Consider the following 15,383-nt stretch of genomic DNA (forward strand, 5'->3'; position numbering starts at 1 on the left):
TGAGCCCTGTATGTAATGTAAAGTAAATTAAAATTATAAATATTAGAATATCCTGTGTGTGGCATAAATATAGATATGTGTATCATTATAGACACTGACAGACATTTGTAGACTGGGTAAAGGACTTAGTTCACCTATTTGTTCGACTGTCCATTTTAAATAGACATGTTTTATTTTTATTATTATTTTTATTATTATACAATATTTACTTACAGAAGCCAAATGTGAGGCAAGGTAGAGGACAAACCATAAGATGGCCCTCTCAGGCAGGGGAGCGGAGAGTTTTCCACCATGATCTGAAACCACCAAGAAAACAACCAAACCAATGACACAATTCCAAAGAACACATCAGTCTTCAGACACACCAGTCAGTCTCTAGTTAAACTCAGAAATAATCTGAATTTGGTTCACTCGTCCGCTCGTAAACCTCCTCACAACTCACCCAGATGTTTTTCTGTCGACACATCTAAAACGGAGCTTCGGTTATTTAACAAGACGTCCTTAGAAATATGCCCACTGCGGTTCATCCGAAATGTAAAATAAAAAACAAACAAAACACAGCTACGTCGATCAACAACAATGATATCCGGTCCGTGTCAAACACTTACAGGAAAAGAGTTCTGCATTGAAACACGGGGCATTATTATTCCTTTAATCATATTAATACATTATTAATTTGCAGTGGACACGAATAAAAAAACCTCACCGTTGTCGTGTTTGTCTTGGTTTAGTGACTAACGAGGCTGCGTTGTGTTAGGATGCTGTGTTGTTGCCGGAACATTTGGCTGCTTCACGCCTCGGAAATACCATTGCAGCATGGGTTTGCACTGAAGTCAACACGGAGCAAATTATCTCACAAGTCAACAACAATATCTGAATATTTTCGTAGCGCGACGTGGTGAACTTTGTCCGTCTCTTCTTGACCGACTCATTTTTGAGAACGTTACCCGAAAACCAAGCGACGAAGTTCGGACGATCCAGCGTGGCGAGCACGGTAAACACTTTTTTTTTTTTTACCGAAAGTCCCATAATGTCGAAGTGAAAGCAAAGAAGGCAGACCCTTCTGCTATTCAGGACGAGCCAAGCGACAGAGAAAGTGACACAGTGAGAATGAAAAGAAAACACTGGATGCAAGAGAGGTATAGAAAGAAAAAAGCCTCCACCAAAGTACCAGCAGAGAGCCAAAGCTCAGCGAACCTTACCTCCAACAGACACCCGACAGTTCTCTGCCAAACTGGAAATATTGCAAGAGGTGAGAAAGTTCTCTAAATCTTTACAATCTTTACATGTTCTTATATATATCTCATATTCACAATGTTACAACTTTTCAGATGCTGAGGTCAGTCAGGCGGAGAAGAAGCAGGAGCCCGTGACACCAAAACTCAGATGGTGCTCTGCAAAAAAAGGGGCTAAACAAAATCATTCTAAAAATATATCCGGGGACAATACCTGTCCCAGGAAGACAGACACTGAGAAAAAGTAAAGCACAAAACAGCTCCTAACAGCGCCGTCCCTAGGACTCTCAGGTGAAATTGAAGCCTCCAGGTGTCTCAGACAAGACGACAAGACAGCCTGCTGCTCCAAAAAAGGAAAAAGGACGATGAAAGTCAACAGGAGCAAGCAGAGAAGAAGAAGAAGTCGTCGCGTCTGTGGTTGGAGAGACGAAACCTACCGAGTAAGTATACAAGGGATAATTCGCAACATAGGTTAAAAAAAGAATTGTGCCTGCTTACTTGTTGGGTCAGTACTCACTGAACACCAGGGGGCGTGGTGACTGAATGCAGAGAACTCGTTCATGACTTTCTGAACTTCATTTCACTTTTTTCTTTTTCTTTCACTAAAGCACCAAAACATTTGACTGAATCTGCACTGCCTATAAATATAATAAAGACGCAGCTGAAGACTATTTTCATGTAGATTTATGTGCTGACGCTATTATTATTATTATTTATTTTATTATAACAATATTTACTTACAGAAGCCAAACTGTGAGGCAAGGTAGAGGACAAACCCATAGATGGCCCTCTCAGGCAGGGGAGACGGAGAGTTTTCCACCATGATCTGAAACCACCAAAGAAAAACAACAAACCAATGACACAATCCAAAGAACACATCAGTCTTCAGACACACAGTCAGCTCTCTCAGTTAGATCCTCAGAAATAATCTGAAGTTTGGTTCATCTGTCAGCTCGTAAACCTCCTCACAACTCACCAGATGTTTTACTGTCGACACATCTAAAACGGAGCTTCGGTTATTTAACAAGACGTCCTTAGAAATAAGCGGCACTGCGCGTTCATCCGAAATGTAAAATAAAAAACAAAACAAAACACAGCTACGTCGATCAACAACAATGATATCCGGTCCGATGTCAAACACTTGCAAGAAAAGAAGTTCTGCATTGAAAACAAGGGGCATTATTATTCTTTTAATCATATTAATACATTATATAATTTGCAGTGGACAGGGAATAAAAAACCTCACCGTTGTCGTCGTGTTGTCTTGGTTTTAGTGACTAACGAGGCTCGCTTGTGTTAGGATGCCGTGTTGTTGCCGGACACATTTGGCTGCTGCACGCCTCGGAAATACACATTGCAGCATGGCTTTGCACCTGAAGTCACACACGGAGCAAATTATCTCACAAGTCAACAACAATATCTGAATTATTCCTCTGCGTCAGCGCGGCTACGTGGTGAACTTTGTCCGTCTCTTCTTGACCGACTCATTTTTGAGAACGTTACCCCGAAACCAAGCGACGAAGTTCGGACGATCCAGCGTGGCTGAGCACGGTTAACACTTTTTTTTATTTTCTCACCGAAAGTCACCATAATGTCGAAGGTGAAAGCAAACAAGGCAGACCCTCCTGCTAATTCAGGACGAGCCAAGCCGACAGAGAAAAGTGACACAGTGAGAATGAAAAGAAAACACTGGATGCAAGAGAGGTACAGAAAGAAAAAGCCTCCACCCAAGTACCAGCAGAGAGCCAAAGCTCAGCAGACCTTACCTCCAACAGACACCCGACAGTTCTCTGCAAACTGGAAAATATTGCAAGAGGTGAGAAAGTTTTCTCTAAATCTTTACAATCTTTACATGTCTTATTTATATCTCATATTCACAATGTTGCACAACTTTTTCTCAGATGCTGAAGGTCAGTCAGCCGGAGAAGAAGCAGGAGCCCGTGGCACCAAAACATCAGAATGGTGCTCTGCAAAAAAAGGGAGCTAAAGAAAATCATTCTAAAAATATATCCGGGGACAATACCTGTCCCAGGAAGACAGACACTGAGAAAAAAGTAAAGCACAAAACAGCTCCTAACAGCGCCGTCCCTAGGGACTCTCAGGTGAACTTGAAGCTTCCAGGTGTCTCAGACAAGACGACAAGACAGCCTGCTGCTCCAAAAAGGAAAAAGGACGATGGAAAGTCAAACAGCGAGCAAGCAGCCAAGAAGAAGAAGAAGAAGTCGTCGCCGTCTGTGGTTGAAGAGACGAAACCTACAGAGTAAGTATACAAGCGATAATTTCTGCCAACATTTAGGTCAAAAAAAGAATTGTGCCTGCTTACTTATCAGCTTACTTTATCTTCCCCTGTGCTGTTGTAGAGCGGACCTCTGGTTTGATGACGTAGACCCTGACGATATTGAGGCCACAATTGGAGCAGAGGCAGCAGAGATCATGAGGAAGAAGCAGGGCATTCAGAAGAACAAGGACACGGAGAGCTCCCTGGTGAAGGAGAAGGCGTTTGAGGGGTAAGTGAGGACAGAGTCTGTGTCTTCTTGTGGCCCCACACTTATGCTTCAAGAGAGATCATGTCATATTGTCATATAATGACATATCATTTTTATAAATTAGAAAAATGCAGCATTAGCACGGGTCTAGCTGCATGTTCCAAAAAAAACTGGACAAAGATAAACTGGTCATTGTTAAAGATAATAGTCTCATGATTGGATATGAAAGGAGCATCCTCGAACGGCTCCTCAGGTGTGTTGACCTGGTAGTGACGACTGTCTTCTCTTATCACCATGTTTGCCACCATTCACAAAACACTAGCCTCACCAAAGCTGTGGCCATTGATTGCGAGATGGTGGGAGTCGGTCCTGACGGAGAGGACAGCATCTTGGCTCGCGTGTCCCTCGTGAACCAGTTTGGGAAATGCATCTATGACAAATATGTGAAACCCACAGAGAAGGTGACAGACTACAGGACAGCCGTCAGCGGCATCCGACCACAGGACATCAAAGATGGTGAGTCATGGAAGTAATTATAAGAAACTAAACCAAGTTTTAATGAATTGCTTTAAAATGGAGTGTTATACCATGAGTTCTCATCCATGTCTGCTTCTCTGCAGGAGAGGATTTGCGCACAGTGCAGAGGGAGGTTGCTGAGATCCTGCAAGGCAGAATAGTTGTTGGACACGCAATACACAACGACTTAAAGGTAACCTGGATGTAATATCTGAGAGGGAATGGGAACAGTTTTTAGAATAAATGTAAACAGTTATAAATTAATCTTAAACTCTGTTTCAGATTTTACTCTTGGATCATCCAAAAAAGAAAATCCGGGACACTCAGAAGTACAAACCTTTTAGGAAGCGTGTAAAGGTACTTCAAAAATACTTTTGACAAATCATGTGCTCCCCCAGAAAGACTCTAAGGAATCCCTGATCCAGTTCTCAGATTCAGTGTTGTATATTATGTGAATATTTTCTTTTTTTAGAGTGGTCGACCTTCTCTGAAAGTCCTCTGTCGAGAAATACTCAACGTTAAGGTCCAAGAGGGAGAACATTCATCCGTAAGTCTTTAGCACATCAAACACAACTCTCACCTCTTGTTTTCAAATGGTGACTCTGTAAACCTGAGCATCTTGGACTGATCTCCCCCTCTCTCTTTTACACCGTCTCTCCCAGGTCCAAGATGCCCAGGCCACCATGAGACTTTACACACTGGTGAAAAAACAATGGGAGGCAGAGATTAAAGCCAGTAAGACCAACAAAGACACAGACCAGAAGAAGGAGAGAAAGCCAAAGTTTCCCAGGAACAAGGGCAAGAAGCTCACGTGATTATGAACTCAAAGCTTCAAGAGGACAGATTGTCCCTGAATCAGAGCAGACTTAAACAATCTTTGGTTTGACCTTTGACCTCTTTAAAAGGAGACTTTTTTTAAAATAAAGTAACAGATGTGAAGTACTTCTGAGCTTATTTAATGTCTGTAACCACAACAACCAACCATTAGGAACACCAGTGAAAACAATAGAAAGCTCCTCAGATGGGACATTCCAGGATAAGTATGATTATCTTGGCTGATTTGAGTGTCAGCTGAGAGATTGTATTTACATATATCATTTCATTAATTTCCTCCTTTAAATATTTCTAGATAACATTTCACAATATTTCATTGCCAGAAGTCAGAGGCAGATGTTCAAATCATGCAACTGCATTTCCTTTTGGAGGGAAGCCACTTGAGACTTGATAATGTCTTCTCACAGTTTCTGCGTCATATAAATAGTTTGTACAATTCTTTGGTCTCTCATGACTTGGTTTGTAATAATCAGATTTTTGTTTGACTTAAAAGTTAAATGTTTTAAGAATTATTAGTAAAACATTCTTTCTATCCACTTATATTGCAGTTGAAAACTGTATAAAACTCCTCACCAGTCATACAGTTTTTGTGATCTCTTAAGTGTTTCTTGTAGTTTAACATCATCTTGCTCATGGCGATGCTGGTTTGCAATGCCATCATTGTTTGGACTATTGGCTGCCTCATTCATGGCCAAAGTTAGACCACAGAATAAACTGTATTGTCACCTTTCTGTTCACATCTTTAAAAAAACAGTTTTTCACCAGCATTCTCTGATGAACCCATACTTGAGTTTCACAAGACTATCATAGCTACAGAGTCAGTGTTTTGTGCTTAAGTTCCAGTGACAGATTTAGTCTCATGTTCTCACAGCATGTCGGTATGATTTACTGCCCATGTTTGATGGAGAATGTGTCCGTCTCACAGTAGAAATGAAACCTTGGTGGGAAGAGTCCAGGCTCTAAATTAAGTTCTTAAGTTATGGAGCCCGATCGTGCTCTGGAGGTCTCGGGTGGATGAAAACTTCATTAGAAGGACGGGTACCCTTCAGTTTTAGAAGTATGATCTATCTTTCTTGATTGTTTGTTTCAAATGTGAGTGTATTTTTACAAAAGTTATATGGTTGCAAATGTACCCTGTTTAAAATACTTTTAATATCATAAAGCATCTTTACAAACAATCTGCCAATTTAATTTGAAGTGAATTCAGTGTTCTCATACACAATCTCATCCATGCTTGAATATTTATGGTCAGTGGTTTTAATTTAGGGTTTTTTGTTTCAGTCATGGTGATGAAGTAAGAAATTTAGGCTCCCTGTGTGCCAACTGTATGTCAGTGTGATTTGCTACCCAGAAGCTGATACATTGCTAAGCTGAAACTAATGCCCTTCATGTGTAGCCTCTGAGCTCTAAATTAGGCCGATACGGAGCTCGGTCAGACGTTGTGAAGGCCTCTGGCAGATAGAAAGCGGCACGGCGAACCTCAGTGTAAATTCAAATGCTGGGATGGACTCATCTGCTGATACACGACTTAATTTTCTGGATAATAACACTGTTTTGTAACAGGTGTGTTAAGACTGTAATGCAACAGAATAGCAGACATAATTCCCCAGTGGATTTTATGTGTACAGCCAGCTGTTAACCTATGTGATGTCTCCCTCTAGTGGTCAAATATTTAAAGCTTCTATACAACATATAGTCTACATCATATACTGTATGTACTGTATATTATTTGTTAGTGGAATACAACCAATACAAGTACAAACATGAGGTACTTTTAGTTTTTTCTTTCCATATAATTATTTGACAGCATTGTTTAAATGGACAATTCTTTGTTTTTTGAGGATGTATGAGTTAATTCTGCATAGTCATTGTGTTTGTAGACAGCAGTCAGCGCGCTCCCTGTTTAGAGCACAGAAGTCGAGCAAAACACTGTGGTGGATGGGGTCAACAGACATTCGTGTTTTTCCACACAGAAAAAGTCTATATCCGTTTATGTGTACACTATAGTGAGCGTATTCTCTTATTTACCTCTCTGTTAGATCTGTGGCATAATACGTGGCACAGTGAGTAGGAATAGGCTGTTTGGTTGAGACGATGTAGTGCCATGGGAAGGGCTGTCTGGTAGCAGGGTAGAGTGCTGAGAATATTCTTCCTACAGTATATTGATTAGTTTTTTTTAGGTGGGCCGTTTATATTCCAAAACACCTTTTGATAAATTCTATAAATGTGCAGATACTGTATGTCTATTGCTATAGTAAACAACTGCAAAATAGACACAACTTACTTCAACATGTGAAAAAACCTACAATGAATCCAATTTTTCCTGCTAACGTCACAATAACAAAGGCCAGTATGTTTAGAACCAAAACCAGCATACTGATATGCATGTAAAAGTACTCGGGAGTGCAGACTACATATTAGAAATATATATATATACAGAAAGTTCAAAACCTTTGTGAAACATCTGAGGGAGCACAGAGATTTTTTTTTTTTTTTACGTTGATCCTGAGCCCTTCTGACTATTTTGAGAAATCATTTCCCAATATCTTATTCCAGGCAGTCAGAGGCAGGTGTTCAAATTATGCAACATCCTCTTCCCTCTCTGGAGTGCTTTTGAGAACTTCATTGGAAGATCATCTGTCCACCAGCACATAAGGCATATTGTTCCTGTCTGGCGGTTCAAGTGTCACATAAACTGTTTGTTCAGATCTTTAGTCTCTTGTGACTTGCTTTGTAATAATCAGTCTGCTTTGTCTGTTGATCCCGTCCACAGCAGTACATAACTCTGCCTCTTTTCCAGGATCCCTGTCTGCTTTTCCAAACTGGGAGCGACCTGACTGCTGTCTACTATAGCTAACACACAGTTTCTGCATCAGTACCTCAAATAACCCCACTTCATAAAAACCCAAACTGTAATATGTCAATAATTTTGAATTTTCTAATATTGGTCTGACAAAACATTGTGGAAGTGTCACTTTGCACACCAATTCTCACTATTTTCTGCTTATTTACAAACAATTAATTGATTAACAGCAGATCAATCCATAAAGCAAATAATCATTACTTGGAGTCCCATACAAAATAGAAAATATACATAATGAGCACCACCTAAACCAATAAAACTAATTCATTTAGAGTAAAATCCTGCTTCTACATTTGTGAATCAGTGAAATCAATCTAATTTTATACGTATATGTTCAAAAATATTTCACTTCTTTCTGCAAACTTTTATTTTAAATGCTTGTGATTGAGTGTTTTACAGTGTGTTGTTAATACTTTTACTGTCTGATCTGAATATCTCGTCTCCAGCACTGGTCAGGGGTGTCTGGAAAATATGAAACCAGCATAGCTACATCCAGAGAATCTAGATAAATTTAATGTAACTCAGACATTAAAAGGCTGGATATTATAATAATGCATTTTTTTCCTCCTACTGTTAGCAATTTTATTCAAGTTCATCAACGGCCCTCCCCATTTATACAATGTGTTTACATGTGCACCAATATCCTGGTTCCAATTCATATCTCGGTTTTGAGAAACCCTGTTATTTTACTTGGAATAAAAACAGGAATACTCTGGCATGTAAACACCTTATTGATACTTCTGAACATTTTCTCTTGGTTACAGAGCGTAATAGTTGAGATATTGACAAATCAAAAGTTCATGTAAACAGAGATTAATCAGGTTTCTCATGCGTGTAAATATCATATCTCGAATAGGATCAAAACCAGGATACGAATATGCAATTAAACATACTCAGTGAGGATAGACAACATATTAGAAATATATATAATGCAAAAAACAAATAAAATAACGAGCTACAGCTTCCACAAAGTTCAAAACCTTTGTGAAACATCTGAGGGAGCACATAGATTTTGTTTACAATGATCCTGAGCCATTCCCTTCTGAATATTTCAAGACATCAATTCCCAATATGTTATTCCAAGCAGTCAGAGGCAGGTGTTCAAATTTTGCAACATCCTGTTCCCTCTCTGGAGTGCTTTGGAGAACTTAAGTTCATTTGTCCACTAGCACATAAGGCATATTGTTCTTGTCGTATGGTTACACTATCAGATCTTTGGTCTCATTTGTAATATTTGTAGTGTATTAAAATAATTCCCAGCAAATAGAGGCAGATGTTTGACTCATGCACTCCTCTCTGGAGTCTTTTGAGGACTCAAAATCATTTGACCACTATGTGCCTAGCAGGCAGCTGAGATATTGTCAAATCGAGACACACCTGTATAAACAAGATCATATCCTGAATACTGTGAGAATCATGAATAATCATAGTACAAGTTGATATAGAGTCAAATTAGGAGACAGTGCTTGGGCCAGGTCAAAAATATCAACACTGGGAAGGGACAGGTAGAATTTAAAAGTTTAATACCGCTAATATTTAAAATCAATAATGTTTCTTTCATTTGTTATAACCTTTATAAAATATCTGATTTACAGAAGCTGCTGGATTACAGCGAAAAAAGAAAAAAAAAAAACGTTCCCTACCAGTGATGTCATTCAAGTTGACATCCAAAATTCACACCTGCCATGCCAGTGTCTCCAGCAAATCAGCATACACCATACAATAAATCATTACTCAAGAGAACTTTTATCAAAACTATAACTTTATTGTGAAGACATGAAATCGTACAGAATTTGAGCTACACAGTGTATGAATCATCATTCACCCGTTGCTTCATCCATCCTTGTGCTTCCTGTATGTCTCCACGTTGTGATGGCTCACAGATGAGCGGAACAGAGCAGTTTATTCAATTAGACATTCATGGCTAATTTCATTTTTCTTTAAATGAGCCCAAAACACGATTCCATCTCATCTGGCAATACACTTCCTTTAGTGCCTTTTGGAATGATTTTCAGGTCTGTGTTGAGACTGTTTGTTAAGTCTCAGTAAAACTCTGTTGAAGGTTTTGGTTACATTCTCTTAATAACACAGTATTTATGTCTTTTAATTCTTTCATTTATCAGGTAATCAGATACTGCTCCGTAATGAATATTAGCCATCTGCACACACTGAAACCGTAGAGCCTTTTTACAGACCGGCAACTGTATTTTTCTTTCTAATAACTGCAGTGCTGGAAATAACATGGTAATAGGACTGCGTCCACTCATTTAGAATATCTCATGATGATAGTGGAGGCGTTACAGCTGGTGCTAACATGGCACTTACTTTGTAATTCAATAAAACATAGCTTACAGTCTTCCATACCACTGCACATTGCTTCTGTCTTGAAAATGATTAGTCCGTATTGGCATTCATTGTGTGGTCTGCGGGTATTAAACATGCAGCATATATACTGTAGGTAGCAGCTCTGCAAAGTTTGATTTGTGTGTCTTATTTAGTTCTCATACCAAAACCAATTTTTATATCCCTGTGAGACCGGCCTTCCACTGGACATAAAATATGTGACAGACCTGAAAATCACTCCAGATTTCTGAAATAGCATTTTTCATTTCTGTCCACCAAGTCAGTGGACAGTGTTCTTCAATTAGTGATGGACAACATCAATACAGATTATTGAACCACCCGTTTCTCACTGTCTGTCCTCAAGGCCAGTAATCTGTTGTGTTTATCCTACAGCATGGTCTCTATCTGTGCAGATATACAGTACATGGTAGATATACAGCAAATACAGTAACTGCTATACTACTTTTTGATTTGTATGATATATACAATATTTAATAGCTTTACATATAATAATAACAATAACATTTACTAGAAATAATGGTGAGCCCTTATGACTGAAAACATCATCACTGACCTCCTTTTAATCCTTAAATACTTGAACTGTCTTGTGACCACACAATGTCTCCTCAGGTCTGCTGCTCACTTCTTCCTTATGCATGAGCTGCACTATGCCGCCGCCGAGAGACTGACTGTGGACTGTGTCTGTGCCGACTAATGCTCAGTCTTAGGACGAACAAAGTTAAACATTCAGTATTTATGCAGGTTGATGAAAAAACACTGTCAGCTACTTTCTGTGGATGACTTCCTGCAATCTGTTCTGGTCTGGTGATGCTGGAAGCGAATGTTGCCTTTATAAGATGTGATTAACAGACTCGTTGTTATTGGAAATTGTCTGTCTTATATGCTGTGTATGGATTTAATTTTTAGCAGATGAGCTTTGCCATAATATTACCGTGATTTAAATCAGATGGAGTTCTTACTAAATTAATTTATAGCTGATATGCTTTAAATAATGCGGTTTGTGGTAATGTCTTTAGGTTAGGTGCTCCAGATTGAAATATTTCAACAATCATGGGATTTATTGGTAGTAAAATGTATATAGACACTGATCATCCCAGGAGGTGATTTGGTGATTGAGTGTAATGTCTCAACAACTACTGGATGGATTGCTATGAGAGTTGCTATTGCCATTCAAGGTCCCAAGATGATAAATTCAAACGAATGTGATGAGTCACAATTTCAATTAGTCTAATACTGAAATTACCATTCGCTTCAGCTACACTATCACACTAGCCATTTAGCCCTTAACACTGCAGTGCTAGTACGGCTGTTGTCTCCTAGTCCTGTTATTGTATTGCCTTTAACAAACTGCGTGCTAAATGCTATAGACACTGTATAAACACTCGGGCACACTTTGCTGAAAGGGCTCTGGCTGCTGCCTTAACAGCTTGAATGAAATAAGAATTCTTGAGTACAATACGTGTATAAATCTTGGGTTTGACTGATCCTAGACGGTGCTGCAGGGGTGTTGGGGGTTGTAAAAGAACAAGAACTGATATAGTGCAGAACTGAGTTATGCATTGTTACTGGAGGGTGCAGAAAACAGCTCCAAAACTCACACTTGGTAGAGGTATTGGTTGGGAGCTGCGTTACGTGTGACTTAGACATTGCAAAAATATAAATAGATTTAGCTTTACAAGACCTAAAATTTCATACTTAAATATGAATGTTCAGAGTGACTTACAATGGACAGTTTGAGTGTCTTGCTGCTGATCTAAGACCCAAATTTTGTGTCAGAATTTCTGAAAAATATGGTTCACTAAAGAAATGAATGTTTTATGAGTTACCGAAGGTGCAGTGGCTCTGTGTTTAGAACTGACCTGTTCTATATCTAGACCTATTACAAGCAGCCCTTTTGCATTTTTAAATAGTCAACTTACATGTAATATATTCTCCTTTTGCAATAATTGCAAATGCTCTTTAAAAACCCTTCCTTTACTTTGCCTTTTTCTGTCAGCACTTTGCTCTTACGAGAACATTTTGTGGTCAAAGGCAAAAGCAGGCACCTAAGCGACAGCCCTTTGCCCTTTTAACTGCTGTTGTAATTTTCATGAGGCGATGTTTGATGAGTTTCCTGTCGATAAGTGCCTCGGAAACATTGCCTATCATTGTGGTCCAATGAACATGGGTCCAGACCAGTGTAGGCATCCTGCAAACACAGTGTCTGTGATGCAAAATGCATCCAAATAACAAGTCGATGTGTTCTTAAAGGGGATGAAATAAGCTGGTTTATACCTGCAGCTTGTCTTGTTCCAGAAATTTTCACTGATATATAGAGACATTTAAAAGAAAAAAGGAAGACAGACAAACCTGTTTGTTGTTAGAACAGACAGCAAATATGACTGGATCAAAACTGTGTGTTCCTCTTTTTCTTCCTTCACCTTATTGTCATTGTTATTATTGAATATATTACTCCAGACTGTGTCATATTACCCACCTGCTCCTCTGCTACCACATGACTGCTGATGTCAGCCAAGACCCAGAGTCAAGGCTGGGAACCTGTAGACAAAATGGTGTTTGTGCGTCCGTCCAGCAGAGTGAGCATGTGTGGGCATAAGTGGAGAAGAGAGGGGAAGGAAAAAAAAAAAAGAGAGAGAAGCAATTAAACAGATGGCAATAAATCAACACACTCTCACCTCTTATAAGTCTGCTTGTGTGTATATTTTTTACAGCATATGTATTTATGAAGTTCAGCAGCCATATGAGAAATTAGCCTCTGTATTCACCGGGGTCCTCCCACCCCTCTGTCTTGTTCTCTAATCCGCCCACATGTATCGTCTGAGATATATATATATAAAAAAATAGTGCAGGAGGTGACGCTCCTCCAAAGGAACAGAGAGAGGCACAGAGAGGGAAAGGCAAAGAGAGAGGGGTGTCTACAGGCTGCATCTCCATTGAAACATTTGGAAAGGGGAGACAGAGGAAGAGCTGAATGGTAGCTACACCCTGCGCCTGGAAGCGTAGAGACACTGTAACAAAGGCTGGCATTTATTTTTTTTTGGCAATAACAAAGAGGTGGGAGAGGGGCTCTGAAATCGAGAGAAATAGCACAAAAAAAAAAAAAAAGGTTTTCAGGGGGACCTCTGCTTCATTTCATCCGAAAGACTCATCCCTTTGCCATCATCAGCATGACCATAAGCTATAAGTAACATTCGGCAATAACGCTGTCAAAACGAGATTTTCAGCAACAGACGCGCGCAATCCTTTATTTTGATTTATTATTATAATCGTTTGGGGGGAGAAACAAAAAACAACAACAACAACAAAAAAAAGAGATCATCTGAATGCCTGCGAGAAAACTGGATACTCTCTGAAATCATAAGAAAGAGCGATCTAACAAAGAAAACTACATTTTGATTGATCCTTTAATCTTGATGTGCGTGTTTCCGCACGCACTCGAAACGAACCTGAGCCAAAAGCAAGTGAGTATTAAGCATGTCTGTGTATATGTCTGTATTTTTTTTTTTTTTTTTTTTGGGGTGGCTTTATTCTGCGTTTTATCTAACATCGGAGCATTTATTGACCGGCAGCTCTCAAAAGAAAGAGAGAAAGAAAAGAAAAGGAGAAAATACAGCGTCTATCTTAGCCTACATTCAACAAGTATCGTTTTAATAACACAATAACTGCGATATTTTTTTTTCATCCTGTAGCCCTGCTTGTGTTTTGATCAATATCAGGAGAAATCAGCATGTGTGAAATTTTGTTCAAATTGGAACCGCTGTCATTTTAATTCTGATTTCTAGCCGCTATAATATCACAGAGAGAACTGCACTTTTACACAGTCAGATTTTTATGTCACGCCTCAAATCATTTATTTCTATAAATCCTGACATTCCTCATTGCACAAATGGTGGGTGTTTCCCCATCTTACAACGCTAGATCAGAGCAGTTTCATGCCTCTGAGGGGAATGTGTGTGTGTGTGTGTGTGTGTGTACGCATCATTTTTGTGTCTGTCTACTTGAGTATCCATGTGTGTGTGTGTGTGTGTGTGTGTCTTGCTTTGTGTATTTGTATGCATGCATTTCTCCTCCTTGCATGTGTGCCCTCTCAGCATGAGAGTGTGTGTGTGTGTTTGTGTCTCTGTGTGTGGTTCGTGTGGCAGCACTGGGTAAGTGTCAAGGCCTGAAATGGAGGTTTGATAGATAAAAAACAAAAAGAGGAGGGTGAGAAGAAGGCTGACACACAAACACAGGCATGACAGAGAGGGAGAGGAGAAGAAGGTGTGAAGAAGAAGAAGAAGAGATAGAGGGGGGCACTAGAGTGGAACCACAGGAAGGACATAGCACATTGAGAAGTCTATGATGGCTAGTTCAATGTCTAGACGTGGTCTTCTTCCTCCCCTATGGCCACCACACCACCTATGCTCACACCAACTTGCTCCATCCATCACCAGTCTCTAGTTTCATAACGCCTCTTCTTCCTTCACTTCCCGGCGCATGCCTCTTTTTGCTTTTTTTTTTCTTCTTTTTCCTGCCAACTGACTCCAGCGTGCTCTTCCCTCCTAACGGGAACTCTGCCTTCTCTTCCTCCATTTGCTCTCTCTCCCTTGCTACGCTCGCCCTCCTCAATCCTGCATTATGAATCTACAGCTGATGCTATTTTTAGATTGAGGGTAACCCAGAAAACACCCCTTCGATTTTTAGCAAAAAAAAAAAGAAATGAAAAAATACATTCCCACCAGAGATGGTGGCATGTGCTGTCAGCGGATGTAATTGTTAGAGTAGTGATGGGGCTCAATAAAAAAAAAAGGAGGACGCTGCTGTTTGAGCAACGGGGGGAATAAATCTATTTTGAGGCTGTGATTGAATTACGCATCTGTCGTGTCCTGGGTTTGTGTGTGTGCGCTCTTGCCTCTGACCCTTCCTCTCTCCTTGACCGTGATGCTTTCTCTCTGTCATCTCACGTCTTTGCGTCAGCTTCAGAGAACTTTCCCCCTGTCCTTCAACTCGAGCTGATCCAGCCTTTTTTTTTTTTTTAAAGCCCTCTGTTTTTCAAATCTTTGACCTTGAGGCTCACCTCTCTCATCTCCTTTGTTCTCCCATCCT

At 39.8% G+C, this 15,383-nt stretch overlaps 3 protein-coding genes across 10 annotated transcripts in view; 2 read left to right on the plus strand and 1 right to left on the minus strand.

The window, feature by feature from the left end:
- pigp (phosphatidylinositol glycan anchor biosynthesis, class P) overlaps positions 1 to 2,604 on the minus strand; it is a 3,941-nt gene extending 1,337 nt beyond the window's left edge. The window contains exons 1-3 of one of the 3 annotated variants that reach the window (XM_027289622.1): positions 2,482 to 2,553; positions 2,212 to 2,285; positions 1,977 to 2,061 (exon numbers count right to left, since the gene is read on the minus strand). In XM_027289622.1, the coding sequence (XP_027145423.1) occupies positions 1,977 to 2,058 (82 nt within the window). In that variant the 5' untranslated portion in view covers positions 2,059 to 2,061; positions 2,212 to 2,285; positions 2,482 to 2,553. Of the gene's footprint in view, positions 1 to 1,976; positions 2,062 to 2,211; positions 2,405 to 2,481 lie in introns of those variants that run through there. The other 2 variants (XM_019271065.2, XM_010733039.3) reach the window with 2 other exon arrangements.
- A 190-nt stretch (positions 2,605 to 2,794) lies between these two features.
- rexo4 (REX4 homolog, 3'-5' exonuclease) lies at positions 2,795 to 5,176 on the plus strand. Its single transcript, XM_010733040.3, has 8 exons — positions 2,795 to 3,051; positions 3,137 to 3,495; positions 3,596 to 3,742; positions 4,044 to 4,237; positions 4,342 to 4,430; positions 4,520 to 4,594; positions 4,710 to 4,784; positions 4,900 to 5,176. The coding sequence occupies exons 1-8, from the start codon at positions 2,827 to 2,829 to the stop codon at positions 5,050 to 5,052; spliced, it is 1,317 nt and encodes a 438-aa protein (XP_010731342.3). The 5' UTR covers positions 2,795 to 2,826; the 3' UTR covers positions 5,053 to 5,176.
- Positions 5,177 to 12,829: 7,653 nt separating this feature from the next.
- Positions 12,830 to 15,383, plus strand: part of LOC104920699 (potassium voltage-gated channel subfamily C member 1) — a 49,205-nt gene continuing 46,651 nt past the window's right edge. For all 6 annotated transcript variants that reach the window (XM_019271070.2, XM_019271073.2, XM_019271069.2 and 3 more), the window contains exon 1: positions 12,830 to 13,759. The gene's annotated coding sequence lies outside the window, so the exon portion shown is untranslated. The remainder of the gene's footprint in view (positions 13,760 to 15,383) is intronic.

This window comes from Larimichthys crocea, chromosome XVI (assembly GCF_000972845.2).
Source record: "Larimichthys crocea isolate SSNF chromosome XVI, L_crocea_2.0, whole genome shotgun sequence".
Taxonomy (NCBI): Eukaryota; Metazoa; Chordata; class Actinopteri; family Sciaenidae; genus Larimichthys; species Larimichthys crocea.